The 25,537-nt window shown below is 37.8% G+C and overlaps 1 protein-coding gene across 1 annotated transcript in view; it reads right to left on the reverse strand.

Moving 5' to 3' along the window:
- Positions 1 to 23,908, reverse strand: part of glb1l (galactosidase, beta 1-like) — a 230,377-nt gene extending 206,469 nt beyond the window's left edge. The window contains exons 1-2 of the mRNA XM_028807592.2: positions 23,754 to 23,908; positions 16,038 to 16,207 (exon numbers count right to left, since the gene is read on the reverse strand). Of these exons, the coding sequence (XP_028663425.1) occupies positions 16,038 to 16,207; positions 23,754 to 23,834 (251 nt within the window). The 5' untranslated portion in view covers positions 23,835 to 23,908. The remainder of the gene's footprint in view (positions 1 to 16,037; positions 16,208 to 23,753) is intronic.
- Positions 23,909 to 25,537: the final 1,629 nt, after the last annotated feature.

Below are 25,537 nucleotides of genomic sequence, written 5' to 3' on the forward strand. Positions count from 1 at the left end.
TCATTTATTTAGTCTCTTATAAATACTCATCAAGCATAGTGGACCTCAGTTTAACGGGAATACTCCAATCGGTAAGAGAGTAAATATTTTATTACCTTTTCATTATTTTTACTCCATTAAATAATAATTAATTTTTCTTTTTCATATTAATAGAATTTTGTGATTTTTACTCCAATAAATAATAATTTTTCTTTTGTACATTTACAGATTTTACTAATATTCTGGCTGCAAATCAGTTACCCACTGACTTAAAAAAGGAGAATTAGGATTCTTCCAGTTGAGCAAGATAAGTCTATGTGCCAATAGTGTAGTAAAGGAAATTACAGTTTGTTTGTCCTTCTCCACTTTAAGCCCATCTGGAAGTACACCAAACACAGCTGTTAATGGATTAGGAGGTATTGTGACACCAAGGGTGTCTGAAAGGCATTTAAAGATTTTGGTCCAGAATATTGTTAATTTTGTGCATGCCCAAAACATGTGGCCCAGTGAGGCTGGAACTTGATTGCAATATTCACAGGTTGGATCTTGCCCTGGAAACATTTTGAACAATTTTAAATGAGACAGATGTGCTTGATATATAATTTTAAGTTGAATAATTGTATGCTTTATGCATATGGAGCTCGAGATAATTCTGTGCATTGCTACCTCCCACTCCTTTTCTGAGATGTTGAGTAAGAGATCCTTTATCCACTGTACTCTTGGATCTTTGAAAGGGAGGGACTGTAAAATGGTGTTATATATTAAAGAGATGCTGACTGAGTCCTCAAGACCGATCAGTATTTTTCCGGCACAGGGGTAGGTGGGAGGTGAGGAAAATTGGGCAGGTTCTGTTTAACAGAGTTTCTAATTTTAAGGTAGTGAAAGAAATGTGTTGCTGGAAAGTTAAATATGGATTATAATTGTTCGTAGGATGCAAGGATTTTGACTATGTTCAGATCCCTAAGTGTTTCAATCCCAAATGTTTTCCAGACATTAAAAACTGCATACGTTTGAGAGGGTGGAAAAAGGTGGTTCTCGTCCAGAGGTGCCACATATAAAAGCTTCTCTATCATAAAATACTTCCTACATTGATTCCATATTCTGAGTGAGTGAAGAAAATTGGGTTGTTAATATTTTGCCAATGACTTGTACTTATTGGGGTACAAAGCAAGGAATATAAAGAAGTACTGCAGGATTTTATTTCTGTTGCGGTCCAAGCCTGTGTATGTTCATCTGTTTGTATCCATGTGCAGGTTTTTATAGCTTGTATATTTGCTGCCCAGTAATAAAATTGAAAGTTAGGTAGGGCCATGCCACCTTCCTTCTCAGGTCTTTGTAGGGTCACGCTTTGGATACGTGGATGTTTTGAATTCCAAATAAATGAGGTTATGGTTGAATCTAATTTCTTAAAAAAATTATTTATTGATGTATATTGGAATGTTCCGAAACAAAAAAAGAAGCTTAGGAAGGATATTATTTTTGACTATGTTCTTTCTTCCAGCTAAAGTGAGATGAAAGGTAGACCATCTATGCAAGTCTTGCTTAATTTTTTCCATACAGACGACAACATTTTGTTGATAAAGAGCTTTAGGTTTACTTGTGATATTTACCCATAGGTATTTAAACTGATCTGTGATGATAAAAGGGAAGGTGTCCAATCTAATATTGTGTGCTTGAGAATTCACTGGAAAGATCACACTTTTATTCAAATTGATTCTGAGACCAGAAATCTTTTGAAATTCTGTTAATGCTTTTAGGACTGCAGGCACAGTATTTTGTGGATCTGATATATACAGTACCATATCATCTGCATATAGAGAAATTTTCTGTTCAAGTCCTTCTCTGATAATCCCCTTTTATTTCATAAGCATTTCAACAGTGAACTGCCAGTGGCCCAATGGCGATTGCAAAAAGCAGTGGTGACAAGGGGCATCCTTGTCTGGAACCACTTTCTAGTTTAAAGTAGTCTGAATTAATGTTAATACAAACTGAAGCTTCTGGATTGGTATACAGCAGTTTGATCCATGCACAAATGTTTGGGCCAAACCCAAATTTCTGCAATGTAGTGAAAAGGTAGTTCCATTCAACCATATCAAATGCTTTTTCTGCATCCAACGATAATAATATCTCCGGGGTGTTTGACTTTGTGGGTGAATATATTACATTAAACAGGTGTCGAAGATTGGAAGCTAAGTGTCTGCCTTTAATAAATTCAGTTTGGTCTTGTTATTTCCGACGGAAGCACTTTCTCAATCCTTCTAACCAGAACTTTAGAGAGTATCTTAACATTGTTATTCAGAAATTAAATTGGTCTGTATGATGCACATTGTAGTAAGTACTTTTTTTGTTTAGGCAAGACGGTAATTAACGTTTGGCGAAAAGTTTGAGGCAGAATTTTATTGTCTCTAGCTTCTGTAAATGTTGCTAATAAAAGGGGAGCTAGCTGAGTTGAGAATTTTTTGTAAAATTTGACAGGGTAGCCATCAGGGCCTGCTGCTTTCCCACTCTGAAAGCGAGTTTATAGCATCTAGCAATTCTAATAGTACCAGAGGTTTAGCCAATTCCTCTGCACGGACAGTATCTATTTGTGGTATCTATAATGCATCCAGAAATGCATTAGATTGTGTCTTGTCTTCTTTAGACTCTCTAAATGTGTGCATTATATTTTTATGGTCAATGATTTTGTCTCCATCTGTGTTGGTGATTGCTGGGATTGCATTGTGAACTTCCTGCTTGTAGATTTGTTGAGCGAAGATCTTATTAGCTTTCTCTCCATGTTCATAGTAATGGTGTCTTCATTTAAAAATGAGTTGCTCAGTTTCTTTAGTTGTTAAGAGGTTGAGTTCTGAATGCAGAGCCTGTTTTTTCCTATGAAGTGCCTCACTTGGACATCTGGCATGTTCTTGATCTATTCTAGTAATTTCACTGATTAGCTCCGATACCTTCTTGGTTTCCAATTTATTTCTGTGTCAAAAGATATGAGATAATCTGTCCTCTTAAGGAAGTCTTCAGGGTTTCCCAGAGTATTCCTGCAGAAACCTCTGAGGATGTATTTGTCTCTAAAAAATCAATTTGATTGGATATAAACCCTGTACAGTTCTTGTCTGCTAATAAAAGTGGGTTAAGACACGATTTGTGAGATGAATATGGGGGCATAATGTTATTGACCACAAAAATATAATCTACACATTCAGAGAATACTATAATGCCTTATATTCTACCTAGTTTAAAGAAGATAAGACACAATCTAATGAGTGTCTTGATTCATTACAGATACCACAGCTAGATACTCATAGTGCTATGGAACAGAATAAACCTGTGACACTTTCAGAATTACTAGATGCTATAAACTCACTTCTAAGTGGGAAAGCAACCTGTCCCTAATGGCTTCCCAGTGGAATTTTATAAATTTATTTCAAATATGTTAGCTCCACTATTATTAGCAAAGTTTACTGAAACTAAAGACAACAAAATTCTACCTTAAACCTTTCACCAAGCATAAATTATCTTTATCTTTCCTAAGAAAAATAAGGACTTAACTGCAATGTGCATCATGAGGATCAATCTCTCTTCTGAATAACGACTTTATGATAATCCCTAAAGTTCTAGCCAGAAGGACTGAGAAAGTGTTTCCTTCTATAATATCACAAGACCAAACCGGGTTTATTAAAGGCACTTAACACTTAACTTCTAATCTTCAACGTTTGTTTAATATAATATACTCACCCATTAAATCTAACACCCCAGAGATCTTATCTTTACATGCAGAAAAAGCATTTGATATGGTTGAATGGGGCTACCTATTCACCACATTGCACAAATTTGGATTCGGCCCAAACATATTTGCATGTATCAAACTACTTAATACTACTCCAGAGGTTTTAGTTTGTGTTAACAACATTATTTCAGACTACTTCAAACTAGAACGTGGTACTCGACAAGGTTGCTCCTTATCACCTTTGCTCTTTGCAATCGCCATTGAGCCACTGGCTGTATACTTTCAAAATGCATCAGAGATAAAGGGGATTCTCTGAGAACGATTTGAACAGAAAATATCACTATATGCAGATGATATGGTACTATATATATCTGACCCACAAAATTCTGTGCCAGCAGTCCTAAAAGGAATAGCGGATTTTCAAAAAATATCTTCACTCAAAATCAATTTGAATAAAAGTTTGCTCTTTCCAGTGAATTCTCTAGCTCACAATATCAGACTGCACAGCTTCCCATTTATTTTAGCAGATCAGTTTAAATATCTAGGGGTAAATATCACAAGCAAATATAAAGCTCTTTATCATCAAAATTGTGCTGTCTGCATAGAAGAAATTAAACATGAAGTGAATGAGTAGTCTACCCTCCATCTTACATTAGCAGTGAGAATCAACATTGTTAAGATGACCATCCTTCTGAAGCTTCTCTTCCTATTTTCAAAGGATCCCCATATACATTAACAAATCATTTTTAAGAAGTTAGACTCAATCATAACTTAATTTATTTGGAATTCGATAACATCCATGCATCCAAAGGGCAACTCTACAATGACCTAAAGCAGAAGGGGGCATGGCACTGCCTAACTTTCAATTCTATTACTGGATGGTAAATATACAACCTATAAAGACCTGGGGCCTCATGCATAACGCAGTGTGTAGAATTCACACTAAAACATGGCGTATGGACAAAAGCAGAAATGTGCATATGCACAAAAAAATCCAGATGCATAAATCTGTGCATACGCCATCTTCCACGTTCTTCCGCTACATAAATCCCGGTCTACGTGAAATGTAATGCTTGTGCACACGCCTGCTGCCCCTCCCAGACTCCTCCCAGAATTATGCCTCTTTGAATATGCAAAACAGTATAACTAGCCCCTTATGTTTTGCTTTCTGTGAAAAGACAATGGCAAAGCATTGGAGAAAAGGAAGAATTTCAGCGAATACTAAGTAGAGGCAAGGAAAAATTTACTATTTGTTGCTTTAAGCAGTGATATAAACAACAAAAGAAAGTTGATTGAGTAACAGAGTGGTAGAGAAACACGAAAGTTCAAGTTCAGAAAGTAGCAAAGTGCCCGAAACAAATATGAAGTGGTCAGATATCAAAGTCGCTGTGAAAAGGCGAGTTGCAGCCCACCGTTTTGAGTGTCATATGGAAGCATATTAAGGTACAGAGAAAAAAAAAATAGGGACACAGTTGTCAACTTTAATCTTGAAATTTCCACTTTAATCGCATAGCTTATTTTGTCATTAAAGTAGAACGTCATAAACTTCATCTTAAAATTGTTTACTAGTTTTTCAAATCCCATCGTAACAAAATTAGCATGTTAAATGCTTCGTATTGTATATGTTCTTCTATGTAGTCTATGTGTGTGAATCACTATGTGCTTCTTAAACGAGCTTTCTCTTCCATCGACAGGACACAAAATACATTACATTCATGATTTTACAGCTCTCTGAACAATTTAAATATTAAGATGTATACTTGATATCATTTCCATAATGATAGGAATTAAAGCATGTATTAAACATTGGGACACGGTGGCAAAGTACTAGCGATGAGCTGGCGCCCTGTCCAGAGATTGTTCCTGCCTCCTGCAAGATACTCGCTGCACCATGCACAACCTTCGATGAAATAATTTATTGCAGAAGTACTGTCTGACTCAAACATACTAACCGCTAATTCCTCTCCTTCCTTTTCTTTCTCCAAGTAACCACTCGCCACACGATCAGCTCTGTAATAGATGCCAAGCCATATGTAAGCTTAGAACGCCAATTCTTCAAAACTTTTTTGGAACATTGAAATATCTTCATAGTACATGTTTAATTATTCCATCCATCTATCCACCCAGGGTTGCGCCAATCCCAGCAAACATACAGCGTGAGGCAACAAGAATCCCTGAACAGGATGCCAGCTCGTCGATACTGCTGTCCACTGTGTCCTCACATGTTTAATTATTAACAACTAGCAAAATACCCACGCTTCGCAGCGGAGAAGTAGTGTGTTAAAGAGGTTATGTAAACATATATATACATAAACATATATACTTATATACATATCTACATATACACATATCTACATATATACATATATATATATATATATATATACATATAGACATCCACATATATATACATATATCAACATATATATACACATACATATACACACATACATACATACACACATATATATATATATATATATATATATATATATATAAATATATATACTGTATATACACATACAGACACATATATATATATATATATATATATATATATATATATATATATATAGCAAAATACCCACGGTTTGCAGTGGAGAAGTAGTGTGTTAAAGAGGTTATGAAAAAAAAAAGGAAACATTTTAAAAATAACGTAACATGATTGTCAATGTAATTGTGTTGTCATTGTTATGAGTGTTGCTGTCTTTTATATATATAATATACACACACACACACACATAAACATATATATACATATAGATATATATATACATATCTACATATACACATATCTACATATACATACGTATATACACATATACACATCCACATAAACATATATATACATATACAAATTTACATATCTACATATACATATATATATATATATATATATATATATAGACATACATATATACATACATACATTCACATATATATATATATATATATATATATATACATATATATATATATATATATATATATATATATATATATATATATACATATATATATATATATATATATATATATATAAACTGTATATATATATATATATACATATATACTGTATATATACATATCTACTTAGTGGCTCTTGTATTTAGGATATAGCAGGTTGGATAATGGACGGATGGACATTTGTATGCATAGCCCCATTTGCCCGTTTTCGTTTTTTTTCTTTCTTCAGTAATATTTCAGCAAACCCGGAGCTTGTCAGTTCAAATCCTGGTACTGACACCACTGTGTGACCCTGAGGAAGTCACTTCACCTGCATGTTGTGCAAAAAACAAAAGTAATGTAACAAATTGTACCTCAGATGTTGTAAGTTGGTGGAATAAAGGCATAAGTAAAATAGATAAATATGTATTATACACATAGGAACTATTCATTTATTTTCAGTTAAGTCATCTGCAGCAAACTTTTATAAATGAGGGTTTCTGATTTTTAGATAGTGCAAACTGTTTCTTCTTTATTGACGTTTTCTCTTGGACAGCTTTTTTCATTTTATTGAAAATGAAAGCAGCAGCTGCCAAAATATGTAGCTTTTTTATTAATTTTTCAACATTGTGTAAAATAAATGTATAAAGTAACATAAAAAGTTTAAATACTGGTTATTCTTTTACACTAAAATATTACTACAGAGATAGAAAAAAAGTAAAATGGATATGTTCTTTTTCTTTAAGGAGATTAAATATTACTGAAGAAAGAAAAAAAAAAATTAAACAGCCAAATGGGGCTATGCATACGAACTTAAAAGGTTTAAATAAAACAGAAATATATATTTTATTTTTACTTGCTTAACTTGTGGAGGGTGTATCCTGTAGCAAAGCCCTAACTTTTTTCGTGAAAGCACGTTTCAGTCAATAAGTGTTAAAAAAACGTGTAAAGATATTGACAATAAGCTAAGTCATCTGCAGCAAAGTTTTATAAATGAGGGTTTCTCCTTTTTAGACAATAAGCTACGCAAACCCAGGAATACATGGAATCGTTTAAATCAAGTATCATTACATCTTCCTTTCTTAAAGAGAAGTAAGGCAGTACTTATAAGCTTACATATTTATATATAGACATACATATATATATATATCTATATCCGAAGCCGTGCAAGCACACTCTTTTGAGAATGCAACGTATAGTTGTACAGAAGAAAAGCAATCTTGCCTCAAATGAATGGCAACCTTTTGTAGGTCTATGAAGTTAATTTAAAGTTTAGGTTTACGCGGTGCTTTCTTTCCGAAGTACCTGCACTCATGAATATGTCTGTATGTGTCAGTCGGTCAAATCCACGCGCTTCGCACCGGCGAAGTACCGCTTTTAAATTTTTATTAAGAAGAAAATAAAACGTTTTTAAATTGAGGGAAAATATACTAATAACAGTTTGTTAAGGATCAGTTTTTTTGTGAAGCTGCCTTTACTCGAGTGATCACTTCGAGCTGACTTGGTGGCCAAGTGTAAGCGTTACCTGGAAGTAAGCACCCATACAATCAGATTGTGAATCAGACTACGAATGCCGTGAATGTAATTACACACTCACTGCACTTGCTTACGGTAATCGAACCTCAGACGTCAGCGCTAGAGGGGCTTAGCAGCGGTGAAGTATTGGTTTTAAATTTTAATTAAGAACAAAAGAAAACCTCAGAGGTTCGATTCCCGAAAGGGAGTGAAGTGAGTGTGCGGCTACCTACCAGGTAAAGCTTATGGTCGGACAGCAAGTGACGTAACATCAGCCACGGTGCCTTCAGTTGTGAGAAGCAGATCATAGAATGATTGAAAATAGTTTTGCATTTACCTTTTTAGTAAAAGGCGAGCTTTTAAGCCTGAGAAATCACCCCGTAAATGCACACGTTTATTTGCACATGTGTTAATATGTATGGTTACACAGTATTAAAAGACAGTGAACAACGTCAGTTACCTTTGTTTCCGCGTTTGATAAAAGGCGAGCTTTTAAGCCTGAAAAATCACCCCGTAAATGCACACGTTTAATTGCACATGTGTTAATATGTATGCTTACACAGTATTAAAAGACAGTCAAAAATGAACGTCATTTACCTTCGTTCCCGCGTTGGACTCGTGCTGTAAATCTCTTCCTTGTTTTTAGGTCACGTGATTACGTAGGAGGCGTGATGACGCGATACGTGACTCCGCCTCCTCCATTACAGTATATGGACAAAAAATATGTTCCAGTTATGACCATTACGCGTAGAATTTCGAAATGAAACCTGCCTAACTTTTGTAAGTAAGCTGTAAAGAATGAGCCTGCCAAATTTCAGCCTTCCACCTACACGGGAAGTTGGAGAATTAGTGATGAGTGAGTCAGTCAGTCAGTGAGTGAGTGAGTGAGTCAGTCAGTCAGTCAGTCAGTCAGTGAGGGCTTTGCCTTTTATTATTATAGATATACATTATTTTAATGAAGTTTAAAACTTATCTGTACAATGTAATAAACATGCTTTACTGCATTTCATCTTAAAAATGGTATCAACAGTTCCGAGAAGATAGCGCTTGGAAATCTAAATCATCATAGAAGCCAGTAGTCATCATAAGTAAATACGTGCTTTATAAAGTGACTCAGGTTGTGCAATATTATAACTGTAGTGCAAGTTTACAGTGAGGTGATTGTACAAACATCTCTACCAGGAACACTTGATGGACTGATTGAGTGTGTTTAGAGCTCTTGGGAAGAAACTGTTTCTGAAGCGTGAGTCCCAAAAGGACTCTGAAGTGTTTGCCGTACTGTATGGAAGAAATTCAAATAGACTGTGTGCATGGTTGAGACAGCGTATGCTAGATGCTGTATCCCGATAATCCGATCAGCTGCTGTACAGCTGTGATTCCACACTCAGATACAGTGGGTTAAATACTCTGAGTGGTGCACTGACAGTGACGATGCTAAAGAAGCTATAGTATTTGAAATAGTTTGACCATATTACAATCAGATGCCTTAAACTAATAAACGATATGCTGTTAATTTCAGTGTATTTGATAAAGCCGAGTCAGGGATGTGAATCTAAAAAATAAAGGGAAACCACACAGGAACAGTAGCACTGCTTTGACACTGGGTGCCGCCAATTTGCAAAACCGAGCGGAAAACTTGCATTCGCATGGGATTGACCTGGCATGAAAATGTACGTGGCTTTATTCCAAGTTCAGCTTTTATACATAGTGATGTGAGCGTGGAAATGGGTGTACGCAACATTTTTGAGCATCGACGCAAATTGATCAATATCCACAAGCCTGGTCTGGAATACTGTAGAAATAAAATCTTGTAGTATTTCTGTGCCCAAGTTAATAAAAATTACCATCAATACACTAATAATCCAATTGCCCTTCATTCTCTCAGAATATGGAACCAATGTAAGAAGCACTTTAAGATAGAGAAGCTTTTATCTGTTGCACCTCCACGTGACAACTACCTTTTTCCACCTTCTCAAACTTGTACATTCTTTAATGTCTGGAAAATGTCTCAGATTAAAAGCACACTGAGACATGTGCATAGATTTTGTCTTTGCATCCTAGGAACAATTACACTTCAAATTCATCCTCTCATCAATACAATTCTTTCATTACTTTCAAGCTAGAAACTTTGCTAAACAGAACCTGTCCAATTTTCCTAACCTTCAACCTTGTTCTATTCAAAAAGAAATATTGATCAGTCTTGACTCAGATAGCATCTGTACAATATATAAAAAAGTCCATCCATCCATCCATTTTCCAACCCGCTGAATCCGAACACAGGGTCACGGGGGTCTGCTGGAGCCAATCCCAGCCAACACAGGGCACAAGGCAGGAACAAATCCTGGGCAGGATGCCAACCCACCGCAGGACACACACAAACACACACAAACACCAAGCACACACTAGGGCCAATTCAGAATCGCCAATCCACCTAACCAGCATGTCTTTGGACTGTGCGAGGAAACCGGAGCGCCCGGAGGAAACCCACGCAGACACGGGGAGAACATGCAAACTCCACGCAGGGAGGGCCCGGGAAGCGAACCCGGGTCCCCAGATCTCCCAACTGCAAGGCAGCAGCGCTACCCACTGCGCCACCGTGCCGCCCTATAAAAAAGTCCTTCCTTATAAAGATCCCAAAGTACATTGGAGAAAGGATCTGCAACTTACTATTTCAGAAAAGGAGTGTAAGGCAGCCATGCACAGAATACGCTCTAGCTCCATATGTGCAAAGCATTCAATCATTCAACTTAAAATCTTTTATCAAGCACATTAATCTATGAAATCTATGTTTCCACAACAACATTCAACCTGTGAACGTTGTAATCTAGCTCAAGCCTTACTGTGCAACATGTTCTGGACATGCATCAAATTAACAACATTTTGGACAAAAATCTTTGCATGCCTATCTGACAGCCTCTGTGTCACAATCACTCCGAACCCATTAACAGATGTGTTTGGTGTATTCCTAGATGGCCTTAACACTAGAATCCCTGAAAGCCTTCAAAAAAAGTTGTAATCCCGGGCCACCTTAAATTCCTTCACACCTCTCCATTAGTGTCTTGTTTTGCACATGGGTCGATCAGCACAAGTGGCAAGCAGCCTGCTATCCCCAAAGTTGTTAATGAGTGACCCAGAAGAACCTCCCTGATTGAGCACGACATTGTTATGGAACCAGAGGTTGTAGTCAAAGAGCACCCGTATCACTTCCCAGAATTCAAACAAGCAGAGGTTGAGCTTGAGATCAGACGCATGCTGGATCTTGGTATAATAGATGTCACGCACGCGCGCATGGGAAGCCGCAGAAAGACCTGACGAGCAGCGTAACACATCGTGCCAGGGGATTAAGGCGGGGTACTTACAGCTTATTTACAAAAGTTAAGCAGGTTTCATTTCGAAATTCTACGCATAACGGTCATAAAGGTCGACAACATCCGCCATGTTAAACTTTCTTATTTATGGCCCCATCTTCACGAAATTTGGTAGGTGGCTTCCCTGCGCTAACCGAAACCGATGTACGTACTTATTTCGGTGGTATGACGCCACTGTCGGCCGAAATTCTACGCGTAACGGTCATAATGGTCGACAACGTCCGCCATATTAAACTTTCTTATTTATGGCCCCATCTTCACGAAATGTGGTAGGCGGCTTCCCTGCGCTAACCGAAACCGATGTATGTACTTATTTCGGTGGTATGACGCCACTGTTGGCCGCCATATTGAACTTTCCAAAGGTCTTTGTTACTTATGGGCCCATCTTCAAGAAATTTGGTATGCGGGTTCCCAACGCTAACTGAATCCTACTTACGTACATATATACGTCCATAGCCTGTAGCTTGGTCGCCGTGTGAGGCGGCATTGGGTCCCCCATCCCCACACCTCCCACGTAGTTGGCTGCCTGCCTATATAAGGCCGTCCGTCGCTCCGGTCTCTTCATTCCCTTCCTTGCTTCGCCACGGTATTCACGTCTCCCTGCTGATAACTGCAGCCTTTTTATTTAATCCACAGCTTCTCCACTGTTTTATTGTTTGTTTATTACGATTATAGTTATTGTGTAGGTATTTCAGACGTAGTTTACATTGTTCAGGTACCCATTTCCTTTATCGTTCCAACCGTACCCCCATTAACATGTCTATCGAGGTGATCACCATCGATCAAAGAACTGTCACTTACCGAGTGGTTTCCATGCCCGGAGATGGCGCCGGCCTTTTCGATTCTCTGTGTTACATATTGCACGGCCATATCAGGCTCACTCTTGATATCCGGAAGAACATTGTGTCTTATGTATTGAATGACTGGGACAGGTTCAAGGTGTGGACTGATGACGGTACAGGAGATAATTATACTACACAGGAGCACTATAACAGTGAAATGCTTAGGCCGTTCACCTATGGTTCTGCATGTGAGTTGATGGCTGCTGCTGCTGAATTGTTTGGTTGTCGCTTTCAAGTGTACCGAAATGGCCAAATATTTTACACCTTTGGACAACCGCCAATGCCTCTTACAAAGCCTTCTTCAAAATGTTTACCCCAATCTACGAAATCTCCACGAAAACAACGTGTCATGGTTGAGGGAGAGAGCTATCCTGACATCAAGAAATGACATGACTACGACTATAAACCACATTTTACTTCAAGAACTACCTTCACAACCGAAAACATATCAGTCTGTGGATTCAGTTGTAGAAGTGGAAGACGCAGTGCACTATCCAGTAGAGTTTCTCCACACTCTGAATCCTCCAGACACTCCTGAGCATAATCTAATTTTGAAGGTTGGGGCACCAATAATGTTACTGAGAAACTTACAGCCACCGAAACTTTGTAACGACACGAGACTTCAGGTCACGTGTCTGCAAAAGAACCTAATTGAGGCAACTATTTTTACTGGCAGTGGCTCAGGGGAGAGAGTTTTTATTCCTCGCATCCCCGTTATACCCTCTGATCTCCCACTTCAATTCAAATGCCTCCAATTTCCAGTAAGGCTCTGCTTCGCAATGACAATTAATAAGTCTCAGGGACAGACCCTACAAAAGGTTGGCATTGATTTGAGGCAAGATTGCTTTTCACATGGCCAACTGTACGTTGCATGCTCAAGAGTAAGATCAGCACACAGCTTGGTCATATTACAACCGGAGGTCCGAACTGACAACGTGGTATACAAACAGATCCTTAACAAATAATTATTGGTATATTTTCCCTCAGTTTAAAAAGGTTTACTTTTCTTCTTAATAAAAATTTTAAGGCAGTACTTCGCCGCTGCAAAGCGCGGGTATTTTGCTAGTAACTAATAAATGAACAATCATAGATCAACAATTGACAAAGCAATTAAACTTAATGTTATAACAATTCAATCAATATGAAAAATCACAGAACACTATACTGTATATTCACAACTAGCAAAATATCCGCGCTTCGCAGCAGCGAAATACAGGCTGAATATTTTAATTAAGAAAAAAGTACACATTTTTAAACTGAGGGAAAATATACAAAAAATTATTTGTTAAGGATCTCTTTGCATACGACGTTGTCATTTCGTCCCTCCAGTTGTAATATGACCAGCTGTGTGCTGAGCTTACTCTTGAGCATGCAACATACTGGATTCGCTTGCGAGTATTTAGCGCGTCCCTATTAACTTGTGGATGTGCTTGCGAGTATTTAGCGACAGCGTCCCTATGAAGTTGTGGATGTGCTTGCGAGTATTTAGCCACAGCGTCCCTATGAACTTGTGGATTTGCTTGCGAGTATTTAGCCACAGCATCCCTATGAACTTGTGGATTTGCTTCTGAGTATTTAGCCACAGCGTGTTTATTAACTTGTGGATTTTTCTGCGAGTATTTGGTGGCAGCTGCACGAAGTTGCTTCCGTCTAGCTGCATCAGAAAATCTACCACGACGTCTGATACGCCTCCTTTTTACTGTGTTCTCACAGCTTGAATTGCTGCTGTCATAATCGGCTCGAGCTGGATTTGTGTTGAAGCAGCCTTTTTATTTAATCCACAGGTTATTATTTCATTTATTATGATTGTTATAATTATTGTGCAGGTATTTTATACTTTGTTTACTGATGAAGTACCCATTCCCTGTATTCTTCCAACTGTACCCCTATTAACATGTCTATGGAGGTGATCACCATCAATCAAAGAACTATCACTTACCGAGTGGTGTCCATGCCCCGAGATGGCGCCTGCCTTTTCCATTCTCTGTGTTACATATTGCACGGACATATCAGGCTCACTTTTGATATCCGCAGGGACATTGTGTCTTATGTATTAAATGACTGGGACAGGTTCAAAGTGTGGACTGATGATGGTACAGGAGGTAATTATAGTACACAGGAGCACTATAAGAGTGAAATGCTTAAGCCCTTCACCTATGGTTCTGCATGTGAGTTGATGGCTGCCACTGAATTGTTTGGTTGTCGCTTTCAAGTGTACCAAAATGGCCAAATATTTTACACCTTTGGAGAACCGTCAATGCCTCTTAAACATCTTAGATTCACAGGTAACAATTTGAGTAGTGGACACTTTGATGTTTATAAATATTTCAACTCTCAAAAGATGGATGCGAAGTTATTGATGAAGCCAGTTGTATGCTTATATCGATTGACACATACCGAATGTTAGTTCAACACAAATCCAGCTCGAGCCGATTATGACAGCAGCAATCCAAGCTGTGAGAACATAGTAAAAAGGAGGCATATCAGACGTCGTGGTAGATTTTCTGATGCAGCTAGATGGAAGCAACTTTGTGCAGCTGCCGGCAAATACTCGCAGAAAAATCCACAAGTTAATAAACACGCTGTGGCTAAATACTCAGAAGCAAATTCACAAATTCATAGGGACGCTGTGGCTAAATACTCGCAAGCAAATCCACAAGTTCATAGGGACGCTGTGGCTAAACATATGTCGTTCGTTTATAAAACAGTGTTTAAGCTGTGAAAAGGCTGCTTCCTTGGCGAAGCAAAAAAAGGAATCTGAACACACCGCAGCGAAGAACAGCCTTATATGGGCAGGCAGTCAATTACGTGGGAGGCGTGCTGATTTCCGCAGCAGCCGCACTTATGAATATGCTAAGCACAGTCCTTCACCCGCGAATATTTACCTTATATGGGCAGGCACTCAATCACGTGGGAGGCGTGATGATGCAAGACGCAACCGCCTCACACGGCGACCGAGCTGCCCGCTCTGGCCGTATACAGTATACGAAAGTAGGTTCTAGTTATGACCGTTACGCGTAGAATTTCAAAATGAAACCTGCCTAACTTTTGTAAGTAAGCTGTAAGGAATGAGCCTGCCACATTTCAGCCTTCCACCTACACGGGAAGTTGGACAATTAGTGAGTGAGTGAGTGAGTGAGTGAGTGAGTGAGTGAGTGAGTGAGTGAGTGAGTGAGTGAGTGAGTGAGTGAGTGAGTGAGGGCTTTGCCTTTTATTAGTATAGATGTACCAAAGATGATGCCATAATGAATTGGCTCTGTTCGAATACAAAGTCTCCTTTAAGCAAACTAATTGACAGAACTGCATAAGCAATTTTACTGAACAAGTGCCTTTTAACAAAATAAACCACACATTGACTAACAATAGAAGGCAATTTTGAAGAGTACAGGTCAATGGACTTGAGCATAGTTGATGCTAAGAAGATTAAATGAGTAGTTTTATTGAGGACAGACTGTTTAGCTTAATATGGCACATTGTTTCTCATTCATCTAATGTTTCCACCATATTTGAGGTGATCTCTGAAGGTTTCCATTTCAAATATTCTACTCTCCATACCTCGCTGTGGTGAGCAAAAGAAAGACCCTAAACATATTTTTGTTAAAAGCATTGTTGTTTATATTATATATTCAGTTTATGTTAGGAAATATGAATGGTATGTAATAATCTTACGTCTGAATACTGTTCAGTCCTGTCATGTACATCTTCTTGAGTCTATCCTGCCAGTAGAAACGTGGAACTCTTGAGTAATGAATACTGCCCGAAACATACTGAAATGGCTTTCCATCTTTCAAGAAGCAGTCCTTCTCATAATCGACACTGAAGGAACGGCAGTCTGCAGTCTGGAAAAAAAAATAGACTTCTTAGAATTAACACTTTACATGTTATACAGAATGTGATGAAGTATATGTTCTAACTTACTACTTGTCCCACCTCACTGTTATATACTTGTATCAGCTGCCACATGCCTCCTATTTTCACTGACTCCACCCACTGTCTTCCAAACTGCCAGAAACTGTAAGACATTGCTAGGATCTGAAAATATATACTTGTCTGTCAAACTGGACACATTCCACTTCCAACTCGAACACAGGAGAGCAGAAAGAGGGATATCTTTTGCAAATTTTATAATTCCCTACCAGAGGCGAGGAGAGCATAGCTCTGACCAAAGGTGAATTCATTGTTCTTAATATCAGTAGTGCAGATAATGAGAGACTACATTGAAATAAGAGAGGACATCATATGTAAAATGACAAAGTAGAAAAATTTGAATAATTTTTCTTTCATGATTTGCAATAAATTGATATAAGGGAAAAAACAACATAAATACAAAGTAGTAACATAAAAAAAACTCAACAATAAATTTTGCTTACTGCAGAGGTACACTTTTCTTACTGGATCTCTTTCTGCAGGTTGGAGATAGATCACATTGCTCATCCATTAGACTAGGCTACAGGTCAAGAGTAATGCCTCTTGCCTGCTGTCAGCAGATACTTCAGATCAGGGCACTGTGGATTGCACTGAAAATTTACAGAGTTCCTTACCAAAAAGAATTGACTATAGACAACAAAATCTATATATACAATACATGGATTTCAATAACTCACTTCTTACACCATACTAATACTCATATACTGTTCTTTCAACTCTGTCTTATTTTGTAAAGAGAACATGAAATTTGCAGTCTCTTCTCAATGTGTCAGTATTTACTGGTCGGAAACCAAGGTGATACTTGGTGCTTATTGTTTTTGCTATGTTCTGTCTAATTTTTTATTTTCTTCTGTAGTCTTTAAACAAAAACTATGTCTTAAAGAAAGGACACTGAGGTCATGAATTCAGCGGAAAGAAAAAAACTATTCGTTGTTTTAGGAATTTTTCACATTAGGTTTCCTTATGTTGCCTAGGAAGCGATTTAGCAGTGTTGAAGTGGACATCACCCATCTGTTCATTCACTGCACTTACTCAATCCATCAGTAGGGTCACAGGGGGCTAATAACTATCTTAACATAATAAGGTTTAAGGAAGAATCAGTACTGGTCAAGGTAGAAAGTCCACTATAGGGTGCATTAACATACATTGACTCACACTGTTCAAATGCAGGGTGAGTCAACGAATTCAACATATCTAGAATGATTGATTTTTTTTAAGATATCTGTCAGAATCTTGTGATTGCCTGTTACTGAGTCCCATTCTACTTCTCTTCTTGATATCCTGGGGGAGCACTTGGTACCTGCAGTGGAGTGATAGTTTGTATATATGTTGATAAATACTTTTGTATGTCTTTATTTGTAAGCTAGACATATCAATTGTAATATTAGTGTTTCACTTGGTTTGTTGTACTTTCATGTTTAGCTAACCAACCCCAGAGTCTTTAGGAATGGCTCAGGATGTGAATTGTATTGCATGTTGGGGGGGGGGGGGGGGGTTAATGGTATGGCAAGGGTGATTCAGCACAGGACATTACATTGCATAAACCAACTCCTACAGGAAGACCATAAAACTACCTAGCTGGCAAGCTTCAGCTAAACAAATGGTATCCACTACTCGAGGGCAGGGTGAAAAGGAAGTGTGTACACCCATTGGTCTGAAGTATGACTGTCTGGGATTGGTTTTGAATCAGAGGCCATTCTTTACTACAACACCCTATTGGCCTAAGGATTTAGACAGGAATGTAGAAAGTTGGTCACTTTACCCCTCCCTCTCTCTCTCATACCATGGCCATGAAGAGAACACAATGAGGAGTACAACTCAGCAGTCTTATTAAGGCAGGCATGTGGCTAGTCCTGAAGAAAGCTGACTACTGTCATTGCTACTCTTGTGAAAAGAATAGTGATAAATGCCATCAAGTCAGAGAGGGAGAGTCAAGGTCGTTGTATCACGTGAATGTGACTGTGAGAATAAAACTGAATTTAAAAAAAAACTAAAAAAACGTTAAATTCTACAAGTAGCAAAAATTTACATTGGGTGTTACAGACTCAAACCAAATGCATGTTTATATAATTGTAATAATAGCAGCTCACTACTCAAAATGGAGAGAACCCGGGCTCAAACCCACAACCTCTTGATTACAACATGCAGTTCTTACCTCTGCATCAGCCAAGCAGAGACATCAACTTTGTGTCAATTGATATTTGGGCTTGGGTGTTTACTCATTGACAGTAACAAGTAAACTGAATGTTTTCCTTTTCTTTGATTATATTCTCGAATAAAAGTGCAGTTGTTTTGTTATATCTTTTGTGAAAGTGTTTATTTGATATTTGGACTTCAGTCTGCACACGTCACGTCAGCATTTTGTCATTATTACTGTAACATGAAAAACATTTTTGTTTTAGTTATGTGTTCAACATTTTTTGCCTTGTATTTCCTGTCATCCTACATTTACCCAGATCGCTGTAGACACAGAACACACATGAAATGTAAATACTGTATTCCAAATAACAATATATTATTTACACCATATAATTTAGGGCCTTATGTTTTTCGCGATGGGGAAAACACAGATGGAATCACAGAATTAACGCTTAAAAACGGACTTTAGATTTAAAAATGAAATGTGCGGAATTTAGAGACTGAAGGAGTGACTATTACAAACTTAAATTAAACAATTGAATAATCTGTAGTTCTATCATTCAGATACTGTTTTCTAGTTTGTTGTTTTTTAAGCAAAGGCAATTCTTTATAGAAATTCAGTCGTGCCTTTATCTATTTGTGCGCGTGTTTCTTGTATGTTTTCTCGTTAAAGGCATGCAAATTAGCTAGCTGCATGACACAGAAATGTCAAAGCGAGCAGTATCAGATAACCTAATTACGTTGAAAAAACTAAGAAACACAAGCTCAACTGTAAAATTGAGAGCACAACAATATGCCAAGGACTTTTACGAATCTGGACAACTTTTCTGCAAGTTTTGCCAGCATACCATAGACTGGACTCGAAAAGATACTTGCAATGACCACATCAAATCTAAAACCCATCTCAAGAACAAGGAGAAATTAAGATCAAAAAGTGTTCCTTTCAGGTAACAATAGAAGAAACAACAAAATCATCAGATGCAAGATGCCAGTTTGTGGAAGACTTTGTGGCCATGCGAGTCAAGCATAACGCTCAAAAAAATGATGAAGATGCATCCTTTCTTTTGTTAAGCATTGTAAACAAGGAGGTGCGCTGCCAGAAAATGAGAGCAGTCTTCGTCAAACTCATTTGCCCAGTGTCTTTGAACAATATATGGACACTGTTCTTCGAAAGATTCGTTGCAGTAAAATTTATGTTGTAGTTGATTAAACCACAGATAGCCAAGACCACATAGTTCTCAAAATAGTGATAGGTGAGTAAACATTTGGCTGTATGGTAATTTTTTTTATGTAGGCAATTCTAATTATACATGAAATTATATTTAGCCGGTATTAACTGCCTTTCCTGTAGAAAAATGTTATTGGTGAACGGCACTGATTGTTAATGGGTACCCTTTTAAAAATTAACAATGATGTTTCAGGATTTAATAAATGTTTTGCCTCGCGGTGACGAGGCATGCAAGGTCCACATTTGACTCTTCCATTATAAACTCAGCACCTACAAACCTGGGCAGAAGAGCAGGCTTCTCCTCAGATGCAAATAGCCCTTAAAAGCAGGTCTCTTTCTTTTCTTCTGTTAAATTCCTGGACTTAGCATCTTGCAGATTAGTTTGCTTTTACTTGTAATTAATTATTTTAAGATATGCAGTAGATGAAGTTACAGTTGTAATGATGCCCATTTTCTATCTGTAAACATTTAAGGTTTAAGAATCATTATAAATAATTTACATAATTAAAATTACAGGTACTGAGGACCAGTACTTTTTGGCAGATGTTTTCTTTATGGAGAGCTGCAACTTTTCCACAGGCAGCACTTCAGTCCCTTCACAACAACCAGCTGAATCTTAATGACATTTTAGCAGTGGTTACAGACAATGCATCATACTGTTTGAAGGCATAGCAGGAAGTTTTAAAAGTGGTAATGCGTAACTGTGTACATTCATCCAGCTTGTGTCATGTCATCAGTTTGGTGGGAGAGACCTGGCAGCACTATAAATACGTTAGTGAGGCTGCACCACTAGTGATGTGGGCAAAGTCTGCCTTCTTCAAAAAGCCTGCAGGAAATACCAGCTGGAATAGCTGGTTCAAATCATTAGGGCACCTCACTGAACATGTTCACCTCTACAAAAAGTTCTTTCTGGCCGAGAACACATCAGCTCAGGCTATAACAAATATCCTAGACCAGGGGTCGGCAACCCGCAGCTCTGGAGCCGCATGCGGCTCTTCAGCCTCCTTGTAATGGCTCCTTTTGGCCTTGACAAAAAAAAAAAAAACATGAAAATGAATAACGGCAATTTCTTAATTTAATTTGTATATAATATATGTAATATATATAATGTTTATTTACTACTACTACTGTTATACACTTTAACATCTAATTTTTATTTTTATTTATAATTTGTCAACTAAAATATGCGTCACATCTACGTCTATAGCCCTCGCCTTTACCTGCAGGTGGCTTCTGGAGTGTGCGACCCCTGCACTAACCATGAATAAATCCCAAAAATGAAAAATCCCAGAAGAGAACAGAGAGTTTAATTCTGCGTGGACAGAAGCATTTGCCTTCACCGCCAACGACGCTGGCTTACCGGTGTGCTTAATATGTGGCGATAAATTATCGAACAACAAAAAATGTAACGTTGAAAGACATTTTCGAAACAAGCACTCAGCATTCACTGAAAAATACCCAAGTGAAGATGAGCGAAAGAGAGCAATTTCGGAACTGCAACGGAAAGCTGAACAGAGCAAACATACTTTCAAAAAGTGGATCACTTCTCCACAATCAACTACAGCTGCTAGTTTTGTGGCAGCTCAAGAGATCGTAAGGAGGGGGTAAGCCGTTCACAGACGGAGAATACATGAAAGAATCGTTCATAAAAAGATCAGAGCATCTATTCTCTGACTTTAAATGTTTTGGCGTAGGATGTTTTGGTGTTTGAGCGCATGATGACAGTGTTTGCCAGAGATGTACAGAAAGGTACACGCTCTCACTTCCCCTCCCTGAGAGAGTTCAAAGCAGTGAACATTCACATAAATTGTGATTATTTCCACCGTACAATTATTGCAATGCAAGCTGCATTTAGAGAAAGATTCAGTGAGTTCAGAAAGAAAAAAAACACTCTCTCCTTCCCTGGACATCGACCCATCCCTGCTGAACACATCCGCATTCACAGGAGTAAGTAAGCCCGATCTAGAAATTGAACTGGCCGCATAGCGGATAAAGATTTATGGGTGTCCAAGTTCAAATGCCTGACAGCGGATCTTGAAGAAGTCGCCCGTCAGAAGGCTACTCTCGCTAAAGAGCACAAATGGACTGATATTGAAAACCTCCCCAAACCCGACAAACTTGTTTTCAATACATGGAGTGCCATTCCCGAAACATATATGAACATGAAAAAATATGCATTTGGAGTCCTGTCCATCTTTGGCTCAACATACTTATGTGAGCAAGTTTTCTCAAGCATGAACTTCATAAAGTCCAACTATCTCTCCCACCTCACACATGAGCCTGCAGTCCTGTGTGAAGGTCAAAGTCACATCGTATAGCCCCGACATAGAACAACAACAACATTTATTTATATAGCACATTTTCATACAAAAAGTAGCTCAAAGTGCTAGAGATGAACTACAGCGAACTTCAGAAACAGAAGTCACATTAAACAGGTGAGAACAATAGCATTTAATAGGCTAATATTTAAAAAAAAAAACACATTTATTTCAGACCCGGAGCTGATGTAGGTTTTTTTGTATGTTCAGGTGCTTCAGTTGATTGCTGGCTGAGAGGGAAACCTGAAGAGGATGAGAGCACACTGAAATGGAATTTTATGTTTACTTTTTTAAAGCTGCTAAGCTACAGCTAAATGTTTTATTTATATTAAAGTGGGCTAGTTTTTATTTTAATTTTATACAGGTATAGGAAGGACTCAAATAGGCCTGCAGAGTTCAGTTAAATTTATTTCAAAGTAGGCCTACACATGCACACTGCACTTCTGTTTGTTGTATTCCGTGGTTGTAACATGTAAAATCTAAAAAAAGATTAAAACTTTTAAAAGTTTATAAGCTGTGTTATGTTTTGCGGCTCCAGACTATTTTTCTTTGGAGGAAGAGGGGGCAAAATGGCTCTTTTCATAGTGAAGGTTGCAGACCCCTGTCCTAGACCCTAAAAGTGAAGTTGACATTCATCTCAGAAGGATGCATCAAACTAGTAACAGCTCTTACAATTCCGGAGGGCACTCACTGTCCTACTGCAGTCTCAGCATACAGCATCGTGGGGAATCTGGGCTCCTACCTGATGAATGGAACTGCAAATTAAGGTTCAGTTGTGCTAGTGTGCTGTTTCATTAAAAGGAACGTAAAGTGCCATTTGCGACGTTCTAGTTTAATGATGAAATAAACTGCGATATTAAAGTGGACATTTCGGCTTTAATCAAGAAATAAGACATTTTTTCTTCACTGTGGCCCAATTTTTTTTCTTCTTTGTGGCCCTAATACGCTTCCGTAAATTCATAACGGTAAACTGGGATGCAGCATTTTGTATGTCAGTGAAGTCGCTTGGCCCAAAAGGACTTAAAATTTCAGATTAATGGAGTAAACGTAGTGTCTCCTGTAGAGTCGCAAACGGAATTCAGAATCAAAAGCAGACAACAAAATCTTAACAATTCCCATGAAAGAAAATTTTAGTTTAGCTTAATCTGATTATATTCCGTATGCTTCTTCTGCACTTTTGACACAAACGTCATAATTAGTTCATCTTTTCCATAAACTGGGGCGGCTAGTTGTGCGTGTAAATGACAGCGTCCTTTTACTGTTTTTTCCCATTTAAACACTGCTTCTGAAACACTTCCACCTCGAATCCAGTGTCGGGAAAGTACTCTCCCCTCTGAACTTGCACACTGAGAAAATACTACATACAATATTAGGGTCAGTTTTGAGGCCAGGTATATGTATTTTGTGCTTAAGTTCAATTTCCCTTACCAACTAGATGCGTTACTGAAAAGCCATAAATGTAATCATTCTAGATTTTCTCTCAGATGCTAATTTTGCTAAGCTTAACTTAGTCCTGTATGTATGAAGTTCTCAAGTGTGTATTGCTATGGAGTGAGTTGCTGTTTATTGCTAATTTCTGTTTTTATTAACAGTGGAACCCTTGAACTTGTTAACATCAAGAATAGTTTAAAAAACTTGAATAAATCACGGCGTTTTCAAAGAAATTCTTTGCAGCATCTTTCTCTTCTTCAATGGTAAAGCTATATACACTGTGATACATGATAAAGTTAAGACAGCTGCTTTTGCTTGTTCCCGGAAAAAAAGTACACTTACCTGAAGTTGCCAGACGATAAAAATAAAGCAAAAAGCACAGAAAACAGCAGCGAGTTTGTTTTCGAACTTCATACATTCCATGTGGAATAATAATTTCAACGACTCGTCTTTGCACTTACAGTACTCTAATTCAATGTTTTGCGAGGGTAACTTTGTTGTAGAAATTGTCATGTGATTTTTGAAGGGGTCAGAAATGAAGCTGCTGGGTCCTAAACACTGCCGATTACTCGTGAATGTACGGAGAACTGAATTTAGACTGAAGAGGGAATGACAAGGCGTTTAAGCATTCAGGAAAAACGTTGTGAAAGTTAATTCCCCCCCTACTCATAAAAGACAACAAAAATCAGGGGATGCTGTATACCCTCATCAGCAAAGTCTTTGAAAGTAGAACAAAACAAGATACAGAGCTGATGGTAGGTGCCTAAACTGTCCATTTGAGAAGATGAAAGGTGAGATTAAAAGATTAGCTGGTCATTCAGCGCTAGGGGTACAGTACTGTGAGGTTAAATAACGAGTGGGTACTGTATTTGTCTATTTTTCTTTGAAAGGTGTCTTTGAATTCTTATGAAAGAATACACTGGGTCAATCAGCAACGAACTTCCCGAGCTGGCTGCAGAAGCTTACTAAACTGCGGACTAGTAAGTACCGGTGGTACTTTCAGGAGGTCATCTCCAACTCTGAGCTCAACTGCAGAGAAAAAACTTGTGATACAAAGCAGGCGATCAAATGATTTTTAATGAAGCTACTCCATTAGAATGGTCATGCATAGACAAACAATGTGCAGATGATCGAGGTGGTGGACTAGTACTAGTTTACAGTAGTGTTCAAAATTTAAATTGGTTAACCGTTTAAGTGCAGCATCTTTTCAGTATTTACTCTAAGATATCTGACTGGCAGTGTGTGCTTTCACTTGCCTATCGCCTTACTTTTAGATCGTTCTCAGAGATTCTTTCTGAAATTTCTGAATGACTGTTAGCTCATTGTGACCTGCTCTGCTTGTACTTAGTCATTTCAGTACTCATGCTGACACTAGAAAAGCAAATTAGAATCTGTTTTTTTTTTTAACTGGACGACGTTAAGTTTCCTAATGAAATAAAAGATCATACTCTTGATTTGGTTTGTACTTTAAATTTTAAATTATTAGGTTTGGAATTCATGATATCAGACCATATGGTTGTCCTATTTAATATGTTAATCAGTTTTCTATGTCCCCTGCTAAGATTATTAGTTTTACACATCAAAGCATGTTGATAGTTTTCTCTCTGATAGAATTAATTCTTCTTCTTCTTTCGGCTTCTCCTGTTGGGGGTTGCCACAGCAGATTATCTTTTTCCATATCTACCTGTCCTCTGCATCTCGCTCTGTTACACCCATCACCTGCATGTCCTTTCTCACCACATCCATAAACCTTCTCTTAGGCCTTCCTCTTTTCCTCTTGCCTGGCAGCTCTATCCTTAATATCCTTTTTTCAATATACTTAGCATCTCTCCTCTGCACATGTCCAAATCAACGCAATCTGTACTGGTTTGTGCATCCCTGTGGCTGAGTTTCTCTAATAGAATTACTACATGTACAATATTCTGCTCTTTTATGTTTCTCAAAATTTTAACAATTGGTTCACTATTATAATAGTGTATTGACATGTGAACTTGAGAACCTTGTGCTTTTAAAATTGTGTTATTTCTTTTACATATTCAGCACTTTCATTTACCTCTGCATACTATGAACCTGCATGGCAGATAATTAGAATGTTTCTATAAAAAGAAATACAGAAATTTATAAAG

The sequence above is a fragment of the Erpetoichthys calabaricus genome, chromosome 8 (assembly GCF_900747795.2).
Source record: "Erpetoichthys calabaricus chromosome 8, fErpCal1.3, whole genome shotgun sequence".
NCBI lineage: Eukaryota > Metazoa > Chordata > Cladistia > Polypteriformes > Polypteridae > Erpetoichthys > Erpetoichthys calabaricus.